This window comes from Gossypium hirsutum, chromosome D05 (assembly GCF_007990345.1).
Source record: "Gossypium hirsutum isolate 1008001.06 chromosome D05, Gossypium_hirsutum_v2.1, whole genome shotgun sequence".
In the NCBI taxonomy this organism is placed as follows: domain Eukaryota; kingdom Viridiplantae; phylum Streptophyta; class Magnoliopsida; order Malvales; family Malvaceae; genus Gossypium; species Gossypium hirsutum.
In genome coordinates this window covers 15,277,571-15,289,823 of record NC_053441.1, presented here as the reverse complement: position 1 = coordinate 15,289,823, position 12,253 = coordinate 15,277,571, and the positions used below count along the sequence as shown (strand labels likewise).

The window sequence follows — 12,253 nt, the reverse complement described above, 5'->3', positions numbered from 1 at the left end:
AAAGGGAAAGGCCAAGTAAGAGGATAGCCGGTGTGGTAGATGGGATATGCCGTAAGAGATTCCCGAGAGACGGGGTCCCACAATCATGGAGAAGTGAGAACCGGGGAGTACTACGTTAACAGCTTCTGACGCGAAGTTTCTTCACTGCGCCATATCGATGACGTGTCCAGTGGCTCATGGACGGTTTTGGCGGTGTCTTCTGAATTTCCCCCACTTTCCTATTTATTTATTTATATTATTAATACAAACAAGGCAGTGAGGCACTATCGTGTTCGGTTTTATCACCTCTTTTGGCAATAAGTGTTGTTTTATTAAATTTTCTCTTTTTATATTACAGTAATTATAAATGGGATGACATGTTCAACTAAACAATTGCATAGTAGTTCATGCTTTTTTTTTTTTCTGGCAACCTTCTGTTTTTATATCATAATAAAATGACGAGGGATTAAATTTGGGTATGAAGCCTGTTGGGAAAACATCGAGTTTTTTTTTAGAAATTTTTAAAATGTAGTTTATTAAGAGTCGACCAACCATTTAACAATGGAAGTATTATGTTTGAACGTATTTATATATTCAAATTTTGTTCCTCGACTTTGAAGAGAGTGCAATTGAATTTATAGAAGTTACAAAAAATCTCATCTATAAAAATAAATGTAGTTTAAATGGTACTATTCTTATCTACTAATATCAAATAAGGGGTGATATAATAAACTCTTTTCGAAATAAATAAAATTGAACATAATCATTTTAGAAACAATACGTTTTTACTGTTGAAAAGCTTGTGGACTCCCTACCAATACCAATTCAAAATTTTTTAAAGATAATCCAATGTCCCGTCACCAAAATAGAGGTGCTCATTGGCCGGGCAGCCCGGCCCGACGGCCCGCTTGAAATATGAGAGGGTTTGGGTAAAAATATAGGCCCGAAATATGGGCTTCGGCAAAAAATGAGGTCCGTTTAGAAAATGGGCCGGGCCTCGGGCACTATTTTTTGGCCCGGGTCTGTCCTGGCCCGATATAATAAATATATTTATTTTTTTTAAAGTTTTTTAATTTTAAAATATTTTTAAAATACTTTTTAATTTTTTTTTAATTTTAAAATACTTTTTAATTTTTTTTTAATTTTAAAATATTTTTAAAATATTTTTTTAATTTTTAAAATAAATTTTTGGTATTTATTAAAAAAATGGGCCGGGCCGGCCGGGCCCAAACTTATGATTTTTCCCGAGTCGAGCCTGGACAAAATTTCATGCCCATATTTAGACCGGGCTGAATTTTTTATGGGCCCAGCCCGAACCCGGCCTGACCCATGAGCACCTCTACACCAAAATCTCATTAAATTATTTTATCTTTTATAAAACTGATGTCTTATCTAGTGTTGTGTTGTTAAGGCATTAAATTATTTATATTTATTAGATGAACATATTTAAAGAAATTGATTTCTTTGGAACCCTTGGCCTTTGCTATCCACGTAAGCCTCTAGACACGGTTGATTGGCTACGAAAATTACACGTCTGCATACATAGAAAAAGAGAAGGCTACAATTAATGAAGCACATTATCTTATCTTATCATAATTCAAAAGGATCAGCAATGCCGAACAAGAACCAGAAATGTATTCATTGGCGGGGGGTCCGCTCCTCTCGATCCAGTTCGCCTGGCTTTGGTCCGGTTTGAATTTATATTTTCAATTTTGATTGTATTTGATAAATTTAAAAAATTAAATGTTGTACAAATAAGTATTAAAAAAATTAGGAATTGAATTTAAGTTACAAAAAATTGTTTAGTATATTATTTTAAATCAAATATAGGATACAATTATACTGGTTGATGTTGATTGAATATTTGCTCGGTTGGCATTGACATTGTTACCAATGCAAAAAAACATGAATTCGAGTGCGTTAAAATACATTATCTTTTTATTTAAAAAATGGAAAAGAATTATAAATAATTTTAAATATTATATTAATTGTTAAGAAACAAAGATTTTGTGGTGTTACATTCATATAAAAAAATTAAACACTTTTAAAATTTGTACAATTTTAATTTACAAGTGTTAACATTTTTATGCTGATATGTATGAAATGATATGACAACGGATTATAAAGCTTGGTTACTTTAGTATTTAAATGGATTTCATAATCAATTATTTTTGGTAACAAAACTTCACGTTTTGAAATTAAGGTATCTTTTAAGTTTATTCTATGATTTATAAATATTAATTTTTTCAAAATTCGATTTTAAGTCATGTCTATGGTTATTGTTTCATTGCTTAGCTAAAAAAAAACTCATCATCTCTTACTTATTACTAGAAAGGATGCACTCACATTAATATAAAATTAAATTAGTTTTACATAAATTAATCATATTTTGTATAATTAATGTTTTAACAACTTGATCATCATGTTTCATCAATTTAAATTAATTTTTTTAATCTGCAGGCAGAGCCATTATTTAAGACCCGGCAGAAGTTGATAGTGATGGCGATTCCCCACATGAAGAGAAGTACCCTGTAAAGGGTCTTTATCAATTATCAAGTTCTTGCAATTGCAGTAAGCGATATTGAGAGGCAGTGAAAGTAACAAAAAGAAGGAGGCCAATTGGAGCTGTTATGGCATTATCTGAACATCATATTTCAGGATTCCTCTAATGTCAATGATACTTGTAAAAAGAATACAAAATCTTGACATGGATCTCATTCCCTTTTCTCAAATTAAGTGATTTGAATATTTTTCATAAAGTTGGGAGCTGATTAGATTAGCAGTTGAAAGCAAGACCAACCAGAACAAAGGGTGTTTTTCATTTTGTAAGTATATCAGCATATACAATTCAAAGATTGTGCATGACAGATAACGAAACCATACATAGGGGAACCTCCAAGGTTCTGTGCCGCAGTTCAACATGATTGTGTCTCTAAGAAAAAGAGTAACCATGGGTTTTGGTTTTTACGAAGAGAAGTCGAAGCTCTGGGCTTGAAGGGTGGGTTCCTAAAAATCCAACTTAAGAGGCTGCCTCCAACATGGACTAAACCTGAAAGTTATACACGTCATTTTTAAGGATCCTGTAACTGAAACCAGGAATCTTCTTTAGCTGATTCATATTTATCTGCAACATAGGCTTGGTCGCTGGTCGGAATCCGCTGCCACCTCTTCCATTGCCAGCCAGAAACTAGGTCTTGAATGACCACTCCTGCAATCCCTTTCCACTATTTGTCCATGCGACGTCCAAAAGGCAAAGCTCCCTCGTCCCTCTAACTCAAACTTGGTAAAGTACTCAATTTCCTTCTCGAGTAGTGATCCCACAGTTCCTCTAGTTCCTATCACAACAGGAGTTCTGTGAGAAAAACTTGGTGCATTCGAAGTGGTATACTGGTATTATTAATGGAACCTTGTCGCTGAAGAAAATGGTGGCCCTGGTGATCTTTTTGAAGATATGGCAATTGAGGTTACTTTAATAAGCCATTTTAGTCTTAAGCACTTTTAATAAAAGTGGTCGGTATGGGTTTCTGCACAATTGGAGCACTGGATGGGGATAACATAATCATATACTTCATGTGTTCGCAATATTGCCCTGCATTGCCCCCCCCATAAAGTTTTAGGTAGCATTTTTATGTTAACGTCAGGATTAACCATTTAAATAAAATAGGACATATTCAATTATAAATCTTCTTTCAGTTTAAAAAACATGAACATAAGGGGATTTGAAGCTCTAGCGAGCTGAGTGAAAAGATCATCAGAAAGTAATAATGATAAAAAAGAAATAAAGTTTTCTCTCTCTATTTCGAGCAAGTAATTCATCAAAAGGAAAACAAATCATTTTCTAAAAAAAAAAAATAGAATGTAGGATCAATTTAATGAGTTTATGCTTTATATAGCAATCATCATCTTCAATCCATCACCCTTACCATCAATGGTAACTATCTGTGGTCGTTTTCAGCAACTGCATTCCAAACACTGGCTAGGTTACAACACACGAAAACGGCTATCGCCAGGCGCTAAGACGAAATTTCAATTTATATACATATTTCCAATAAAAGAAAATGAATATATATACACTTCTTGTTAATATAATGAAGGTTAAAATATGCTTTTAGTCCCTGTACTTTTGGTGTATTGAGAATTTAGTCCTCCTACTTTTAGTTTTAGGAATTTAGTCTATATATATTTTTTATTTAACTATGCTGATGTGGATTTTAGAAAGAAAAATAACACTTACTTGGCATTTGACATGTCATTTAAAATGTAAATTAATGAGGAATAGAAACATGTTTCAATACTTTCTTCTCAACCAGAGAAATATGGCGTAAAAAACATTTTATTATCTTCTCTGCAACTAATCTTAAAAATGAAAAACAAAGAAACCAAGCCCAAAACATTGAATCGAAATTATTTGAAATGTTAAACCCTTTTTGTATTTTATAGGTTTTTATTGAAACCCCTAACCCATTATATATACATAAATTATACATATAAACTGTATATAAATACCAAAATATAAATAAAACCCACACTCACATAAACTATCAGATTCAAGCTGATAAACTTGGTTTATTTTTATCTTTTGCAATCTCAGATGCAAAAGATTGCAAGATTGAGATTTAGAGACCACTGAAGGTTGAGATCGGATTAGCTTCCAGATTCAAATTTCTCGAAAGGAGTTAGGTTTTAGATTGGGTTTAAATTTGAATATCAGGGATTGAAAATGAGTTTGGTATTTCACTTAAAAATCATAAAATACGACTGGATTTAAGGTTTTTCTTCCAAGATTTCAAAGCTTTTTCTCTGTAAGATTACGAAACTTTTTACTGCCTTTATTTGTTAGTTTTTTTTACTTCTCTAATTTACCCTTTAAATGACACGTAAAATACCAAATAATTTTCTTCCTAAAATCCATGTCAGCAGAAAAATTTAACAGAGCTATCTATTGGATATGAATTTTTAAATAAAATAAAAAAATAAAACTAAATTCTCAAACCATGAAAAATATAGGAACGAACTAGGAGTATATTTTAACCTATAATGAATGATAGAAAATAAATTTAGGAGTTAGTCATGCACTTGATATTTTCTATTTTCTCTCTCTCTCTCTCTCTCTCTCTCTCTGCCTCATCTGCCTTCGTTTTATTACTTGTTTCTAGTTTTCAATGTTGAATGAGATTTATTTGACAAGCTCATTTTCACGCGGAAGGTGACAGGAATACCTCAGCTTCCGATGGGAGGCAAGAGCATTTTTCAGGGCAGCATCCACGCTTGCTCCTTCACGCAGTACCAAGTCATAAAACTGACATACAAACTCTGATAATTCCTCTTCTTCTTCGTCCCGGAAACCGCTAGTTTGGTGGTTTCCATTCTTCTCCGAGTCGTTGTCTTCCCTATCGCTTGCTGGACTGATACGTTCAGCCTCTTCACCTTCTATATCTTCTGCACCAATCTTGAACCCTCCGTTTTCGGGGGTGTTATACTTTCCTGATCCAGTAACTGTTGTCACTGACACATCTTGGGGCTCAGCAATGGGGCATATAACAGCTTTTGCCCCAGAATCCAGAAAGGCCTCAATCAAATTTGCAGTGGGACCATGAGTCCCGGTGAAGATTATGATCCTGTCCCTCCAAGCTCCAACCTAGCATTATTCAACATAGCACAATTTGTCAAAAAGAAAAAAATATTTTCAGCAAAATGATACCAAAACAATTTTCTTCAGGATATCATAGCTCATTATCCACAGAGAACAGAAATAAAATAACATAAAACATATAAAAAAGGACTTCCGCTGCCATTGAAAGTGGGATTTTTTGAATATGCTGAACATTGGCCCTACAACATCCAGAATAACTGCAATTTGGCTAAAAAATAACGGTAATCTTATTTCTAGCAAGGTCATCTCGATCCATAAAGTTATACAATTGGACCAAGGGAAATTACACTAGACCTTTAAATGAGATATTGGCCTTACAAGACAACCAGAACACAGAACATTAATAGACATGGAGGTTAACAACGAATTATTTCTCCATGCAAAAGTTAACAAGAGTGAAAAAGGGAAATACAAATTATCCAATGGATGTCATCGGGATTCAGGTATCATGTGCTTTGACTGGTAAACTAGATAATCAAATGAAAGCCACGTACATACCGTGGAACGAACATCTTCAGGTATTATGTGCAAAGAAGGTATGTTACGACAAAACATGTATGCCCTGATTTCTTTATCATTTTCCATGACCTTTAACAAATCATAAAAATCACAACAGAAGTTCATTAGTTTTGATAACGCCAAATTGACAGCAAATGAAATCATTACAAAGCAAATGAGAAAAGCATCACACTCGGGTTTGGTGTCCAACATATCTGTGGACAATATTTCCAACTTGGAAGTATGGTCTGCAGTGAACCAAATCAGCAATATTAGCAAAAGGTAATGCACCCTTCCGGTTCTGGTTCTGCATCACAGAGGACATTGTATCCTTAACACTTTGTAGAAACTTATCAGCCAGTTCTCCAGGTTCAGCCACGACAAACACATCCTTCTGCCAACTAGAGAAAGTAGCAGCTATAAGGTTAGAAGGTTAGGATTAGGGCATAATCTACACACACAAATTATGTGACAAAACAGAAAGGCTTTTCGACCTTAATATTGAGCCAATGGAGTCATTTTGAAGTGCCATATGTATAATGCCCACTTGTGGTAGATTCTGTAACTTCTCGTGTAATGACTGTACAGGTAAAGAAAGCTGCCTGGGTTCAGGAGAGAGTTCTGGGGGTGAAGTAACTGTTTTTCCAGATCCATCCAAGCTTAAAGGTGGGACCATGTCAATTCGGCCAAGCCTTTGCGAGCCAACATCAAGACTGAAAACAAGAGGGTTTGAGGGATAACTTTCAGTGATCAGATGAGAGGTAAACGATGTTGGAAATCTTTTTTCCAGTACCGCCTTTGAAATTCCAGATATGTCATGCAAAAGAGATAATCTTATTCCATTTCTTGAACAAAATGACTCAAGTGCCCGAGCATGGTGCACAATTCTTCCCGAATCAGGACTATTCAAAGCTTCAACAAGCAGTATATTTCGCCTCCAACCTAATGAAGGGCTACTTTCACCTAGAACTGGTATAGACCAAGAAAAATGAATTTGAGAAGATTTAGCATAGCATCCAGAAAGTTAGAGCACATGACAACTAACAACAACAAGATTCAACACCTGAATTTGTTGCCTTTGCCTTCATAAAATGTGGAGATTTCAAATTGTCTGCCCACTTCTCATCATGTATAAAGGGTAGAAGAAGCCTTTCACATGCGTTCTTTAAGGAATCTGAATTGTTTTGGATGTAGTCATCTACAGCAGCTTCCAGTTTCGGCCAAACTGTTGGATCAGTCTCATCCAGCTCCATGTCACAACGTTCATCAACTCCAGGGGCAACCATATAAAATAGTGAAAAGTTCATAATTATTTAACTAAAGAGCTGTTACACAACCGTGAAAGCCATAATGAACCTGTAAATTTTTGTACCTGGATTAAACCGAAAGTATTGGATCTCAGGGAGCATAGGCAACAGTATGCTCAAAGCTTCCTCAGCTCGATCCACAGAGCATGCACTCTCAATCAACACTTGTCCGGTATCTAGATAACGCCAACCACCTTTTCGTGCCTATAACACAGAAGAGATAATCATGAATTTATGAAATTGAAGTCTTTTGATTTTTATCATCCAGTTAGGCAAAATATCAGAACCACATACACGTAGAAGTTGAACCATCAATAAAAGCACCTATTCTGTTTCCTATTCTTCTGCAGGAATATCCTCGTGAAATGGTGATTTGCAGTTCAGGGTCATGGTTATTGGTAAAGGTATATGGATACTTAGAGCAATATCATGAAAAATTCTTAAATGGCAAAAGCCCAAAAGCAAAGCAATTACCTTAATAGGCAGAGAACAACAACCAATTGAAACTATACAATCAATTTTTGTATCAGGCCACAAAAGTTGTGCTTCTCTTAAGGAAAAGACAGTTGGATTGTTTGCCACTATAGCACCATCTTGCCAGCGGTACACATCTACACAAATGGTTAAATAAAGGTTAAAAAGCTTAGACATTCTTAAAAGGTGTAGTTGATCTAAGCAAACAGAAGAAAAATACCATCAGAGAAGTCATCAAGATAATATGGGGCAGCAGAAGATGCTCTTATAGCTTGCCACACATGGTGTTTACAACTTCCCATAAAAGCACTTTGTTTGTAGCCAATTTGAGAACCTGTAGTTGGAGACCCTAGAATGGCGATTCCTGAACTTTCAGATATTGCAAGAGGCACTTCAGGTGTTCCCACAGGGTACTGCACAGTAGTAAAAAAAAGGTGTGTAACAAATTTATACAGCTAACAAGATTACCATATATAAGCAAGAAAATACTTGAACCCAAAAAGAGTTCATATTATATGATAAAAAAGGAACTCTTGACCTCAACCTGATAATTGCGGAATAAAAAAGGCTGAGCTGGTGCCACGCTCACCAAAGTTGACACAATAAAAACTTTTGGAATGTTTTTCACAGCAGATTCAATTAGTAGATCGCCATCCTCATCAGCACACATTTCCCTTAGCAACCTCTCAAACTGATCTGCACTGTGCTGCAATACTAAAAGTTATGATGTCTTGTTGAAAGCAAATGATACTTTGAAAGGTAAAACAAACAGGCCCATTTGAATTATTGGTATAATGAACACCTCCAGAAGTTATTGTAAATCCCCTAAAAGCTCCTAAATTATCTGGTTAGAAAATAGGACAATCCCATTTGTTTGAGATCTAATTTCACACAGTTATTCATGCATATCCCTGTATGCATACTGATGCACATACATTTTCCAGCAAGACATGAGGAACTTGTCATTGAAAAAAGATGCACAAATTTTGTATACATAAAAGAGATTCATACTTTAGATCCGTGTACAACAACTCTGAAACTCTGTGATGAACTTTTATAAAGCTGATCAAACTTTTCCCTCCAAGTTGCTGATTCGTTATTTGGCATAGGTTCAGCAAAAACAAGTTTTCCTACAGAACCAATATGGGAGAATAAAGTAAAAAAATAAACTACAAGTAAATTGTTATTGAATGAATATTTATGCAGCATACTCACCAAGCTTTTTGTAAATCTCTTCACACTGCTCCAAGGTCATCAACTTAATACCAAGGGCAACAGCAAGCATACCACCTGTCGATGTTCCACATATAAGGTCAAATAGCTCATGTATCCGCTTTCCAGTTCCCTTCTCAATTTCTTTAAGGATCTGCACAGTTGCAAGACCTTTCATGCCACCTCCATCCATTGAGAGTATGCGTAGGCCTTGTTTTGGTATTTGTCTCCCTCTAATAGCATGTCGCAAACTTTCATTCTCTCCTAGAAAAAGAACATAATCAGATAATCTTATAATCTTAAGATTCTAAACGAAAAAAAAGTCAAATCCAAAAAAATATACCAAGAATTGCCAAAGCACGAGCTGCAGCTTTATTAACAAGTGGTTCAGGTGTAAAAGTCAAGCGCATGAGAAGTTCCCTCAGACTTTCAGAGGTGACAAGAATGTGGCGGTTCTCCAGACAGAAGGCCAAATTTCCTACAGCTACCAAAGCAAGCCTTTGCACCTGATTGGATAGGTTAAATTATACCTAACCGTTCAATATATGAGTCAATTATAATCAGACAGTTACCTCTGGGTTTTTATGGGCGCACAATAATTTTAATGATCTCAAAACATCCTTGTTTAGCATCTTCTGAGCTACAGTATCAGATCCAAAGGCCAGTGTGACCACAACTTGCAGCACAGAAATCAGTTTTTCTGGGGCAGGAGACTTCATAACATTTTTTATGCGTTGCATGATGTCACATTTCATCAATTGTATGGCCACAGAAACATCCCCAGCAAGAGTTGATAAAGCAGAGCAGGCTTGTTTGACCTGGGACAAAACAGAACTATAAAGAAGGTGCAAAATAGGGAGGGAAAAGAAAAAGAGATGATGCCCTATGTGACCTCATAAAAGGAAAGTATAGCCAGTGTACCACATGGCGGTTGTCACTACTTATCATGCTTATGAGCTGCTGCAATGCATTCTCATCTTTACCAACAACTACACGATTCCCCTGGTTTTGCATTATTATCTTGGCCAGTGCAGAGGCAAGCAAAGGGTGATGACAAGAGGAGAAACGGAATATGAGAGAGAAAAAGGCACTGAGCTTGTGTCTAGACGCACCAAAATAAGAAATATTCTCCATCTGTAACACGACAAGAGAAGCACTTCATTTCATATATTTATTATGCTCATTTAAAGGCATGAGCATACAAACAGCTAATATTGGTTGACCTGTACCTCTATTTGCACAGTCACCGATTTTAGATTTTCATCAGCCACAATCCTAATATTGGCAAGAGACAAGTGACGGAGCTTCCTTAAAGGCAAAATCTCAGGAAGGAATTCTAGTGGATTACCAAATAACCTCAGAATTTGTAACTCAGCCATATCCCTGCCATCCAACTGGAGAAAAGCATTAGACCAGAGAAAGCTATATATTCACTAGCCTAAAAGAAATAGGTTGTTCAATAAAGTGACCTGAAGTCAAGAAGAGGCCGAACAAGTTTGTTATGCTCTAATGATATTTCCACCAGCCCGATGCACTGTTTCAACTCTACTGCTCCCCACCCCCCCCCAAAAAAAAAAAGAAAGAAAGAAAGAAAGAAAAAGGAAAATGGCCACTGAGGTAAATATGGTAGATTCCAACATCATTGGCTTAGACCCTCCAAAATCATGAGAACAAATTTTCCCTTGTATTGCAAGTTGTGAACTTGATATGGTAGTATAACTTTGAGGAAAGTAATTTAAATGTAAAAACAAGATTAGGCTTACCAGGAACCGAAACAAGCATGTTGTTGTCGACCCTAAGAACTTTTAAGGTTTTTAATTCACCAAGCTCATGTGGTAACTGTGATAGCTTGTTGTTATCAAGGTATATTTTCTCAAGAACTGGCAAACGAGTTAACTCGATAGGCAGTGTCTGTATCACAAAGTAAGCAACCAGTGAGCATCAAACTACAGAAGGAAAGGAAAAGAAACATGCCTGATAAAAGTTCAAATATTTATTAAAAAAATTTATGGTCCCACTTTTTCTCAATACCAATTTGTATTGTTGACAATGAAAAAATCAATTATTAATTAAAAACAGCCTAGACGTAGCCTTATACTTTATTGCACTCTATTGCTCCCACATTTCTGCAAATATATAAATATCTATCACCGATGAAAAGGTAAAGGAAAACAAGTAATTACCGCTAAACCACATCCACACAGGCTAAGCAAAGTTACACTTCTCCAATGGTCATCATATCCGGTGGGACTCCCGTCACCAGAAGGAACCAAATCTGACCTTAACAATCGAGCCAGGACTCCAACTCCATCACTCTGCTGACCCGACCCGCCAGCCTTAAACATTGTAACCGCTCGTAAGGGCTCCCTTTTCTTCTCCACCTTCATCTCCACCCTCACAACATTTTCTGCCGTCTCTCTCAATTCAATCGCCACCGCATCTTGAGGCGCTGGAAGCGCCACCATCAGCTGAGATTGCAGCCTTAGCGCCACCTGGTCGTCGTCATCTCCCGACACCCAATCCAGATCGATCCTGGAGCCGAGGTCTTGCAGGTCTGTAGACGCTAACAATGCGGAGGAGGAAGAAGAGGAAGTCATAACCGGTGACGAGGGTTTGCGGTGAGGTTTTTCCGTCGATTCTTCGTATCCGTAGTTTAGAGATAAACGGAAGGTCTCCGAAGGACGTTTCCATCCTAGTCCCCAAGACATTGTAATCGGACAGTTAAAATGCGCGGGGAAGAGAACTGTGATCCCGATTTAACGGTTTAATTGCTGTTTCACATTTGCATTTCTTCATGGAGAATTATAAAGAAAAATTGCATTGAAAGTGGAAATAAAGTTACTTTTCTTTTTAATGTTAAGGATTAAACTTTAGAGAGATTAAAAGGCGGGAGCCATAAGAAATGAGAGAGTGATTGAAAAAACTGAAACAGTATTTATGTTCTTTTTTTCCTATGAAATCAACTGCCTCTTTGTTCGTCAGACACTGTTTTTTTGTCGTTTTACAATTAATCGGAGAGATCCGCCAAACGACGTCATCTTGGTGGATGTACATGATTGAAATGTAAACGACGTCGTCGAAACCAGTCCCACTCACAACGGTCCTAACAAACGGATACGTTTGGGCTGTA

General features: G+C 36.3%; 1 protein-coding gene across 6 annotated transcripts; it reads right to left on the bottom strand.

The window, feature by feature from the left end:
* Positions 1–4,981: 4,981 nt before the first annotated feature.
* LOC107905943 (phospholipase A I) lies at positions 4,982–12,091 on the bottom strand. Of its 6 annotated transcripts, none has more exons than XM_016832741.2 (18): positions 11,307–12,091; positions 10,887–11,034; positions 10,593–10,671; positions 10,353–10,506; positions 10,045–10,257; positions 9,696–9,941; positions 9,467–9,629; positions 9,127–9,387; positions 8,923–9,041; positions 8,456–8,617; positions 8,132–8,324; positions 7,912–8,048; positions 7,503–7,641; positions 7,194–7,400; positions 6,625–7,099; positions 6,324–6,531; positions 6,131–6,220; positions 4,982–5,617 (listed from the first exon to the last, which is right to left on the bottom strand). In XM_016832741.2, the coding sequence occupies exons 1-18, from the start codon at positions 11,829–11,831 to the stop codon at positions 5,156–5,158; spliced, it is 3,981 nt and encodes a 1,326-aa protein (XP_016688230.1). In that variant the 5' UTR covers positions 11,832–12,091; the 3' UTR covers positions 4,982–5,155. The 6 variants fall into 6 exon arrangements, 4 of the variants coding, with proteins under 4 accessions (XP_016688230.1, XP_016688233.1, XP_016688232.1 ...); XR_005913949.1 differs by having other exon boundaries at positions 5,430–5,617; positions 6,324–6,524; XR_005913950.1 differs by lacking the exon at positions 4,982–5,617 and having other exon boundaries at positions 6,322–6,524.
* Positions 12,092–12,253: the final 162 nt, after the last annotated feature.

Excerpts from the sequence above, each read along its gene's own strand:
- LOC107905943 (XM_016832741.2), bottom strand. The coding sequence starts at position 11,831 with ATGTCTTGGGGACTAGGATGGAAACGTCCTTCGGAGACCTTCCGTTTA. Across the intron at positions 10,507-10,592 it reads CGGCCTCTTCTTGACTTCAG|GGATATGGCTGAGTTACAAA; the intron begins GTCACTTTATTG and ends GTTGGATGGCAG. Across the intron at positions 10,258-10,352 it reads CGGTGACTGTGCAAATAGAG|ATGGAGAATATTTCTTATTT; the intron begins GTACAGGTCAAC and ends GTCGTGTTACAG.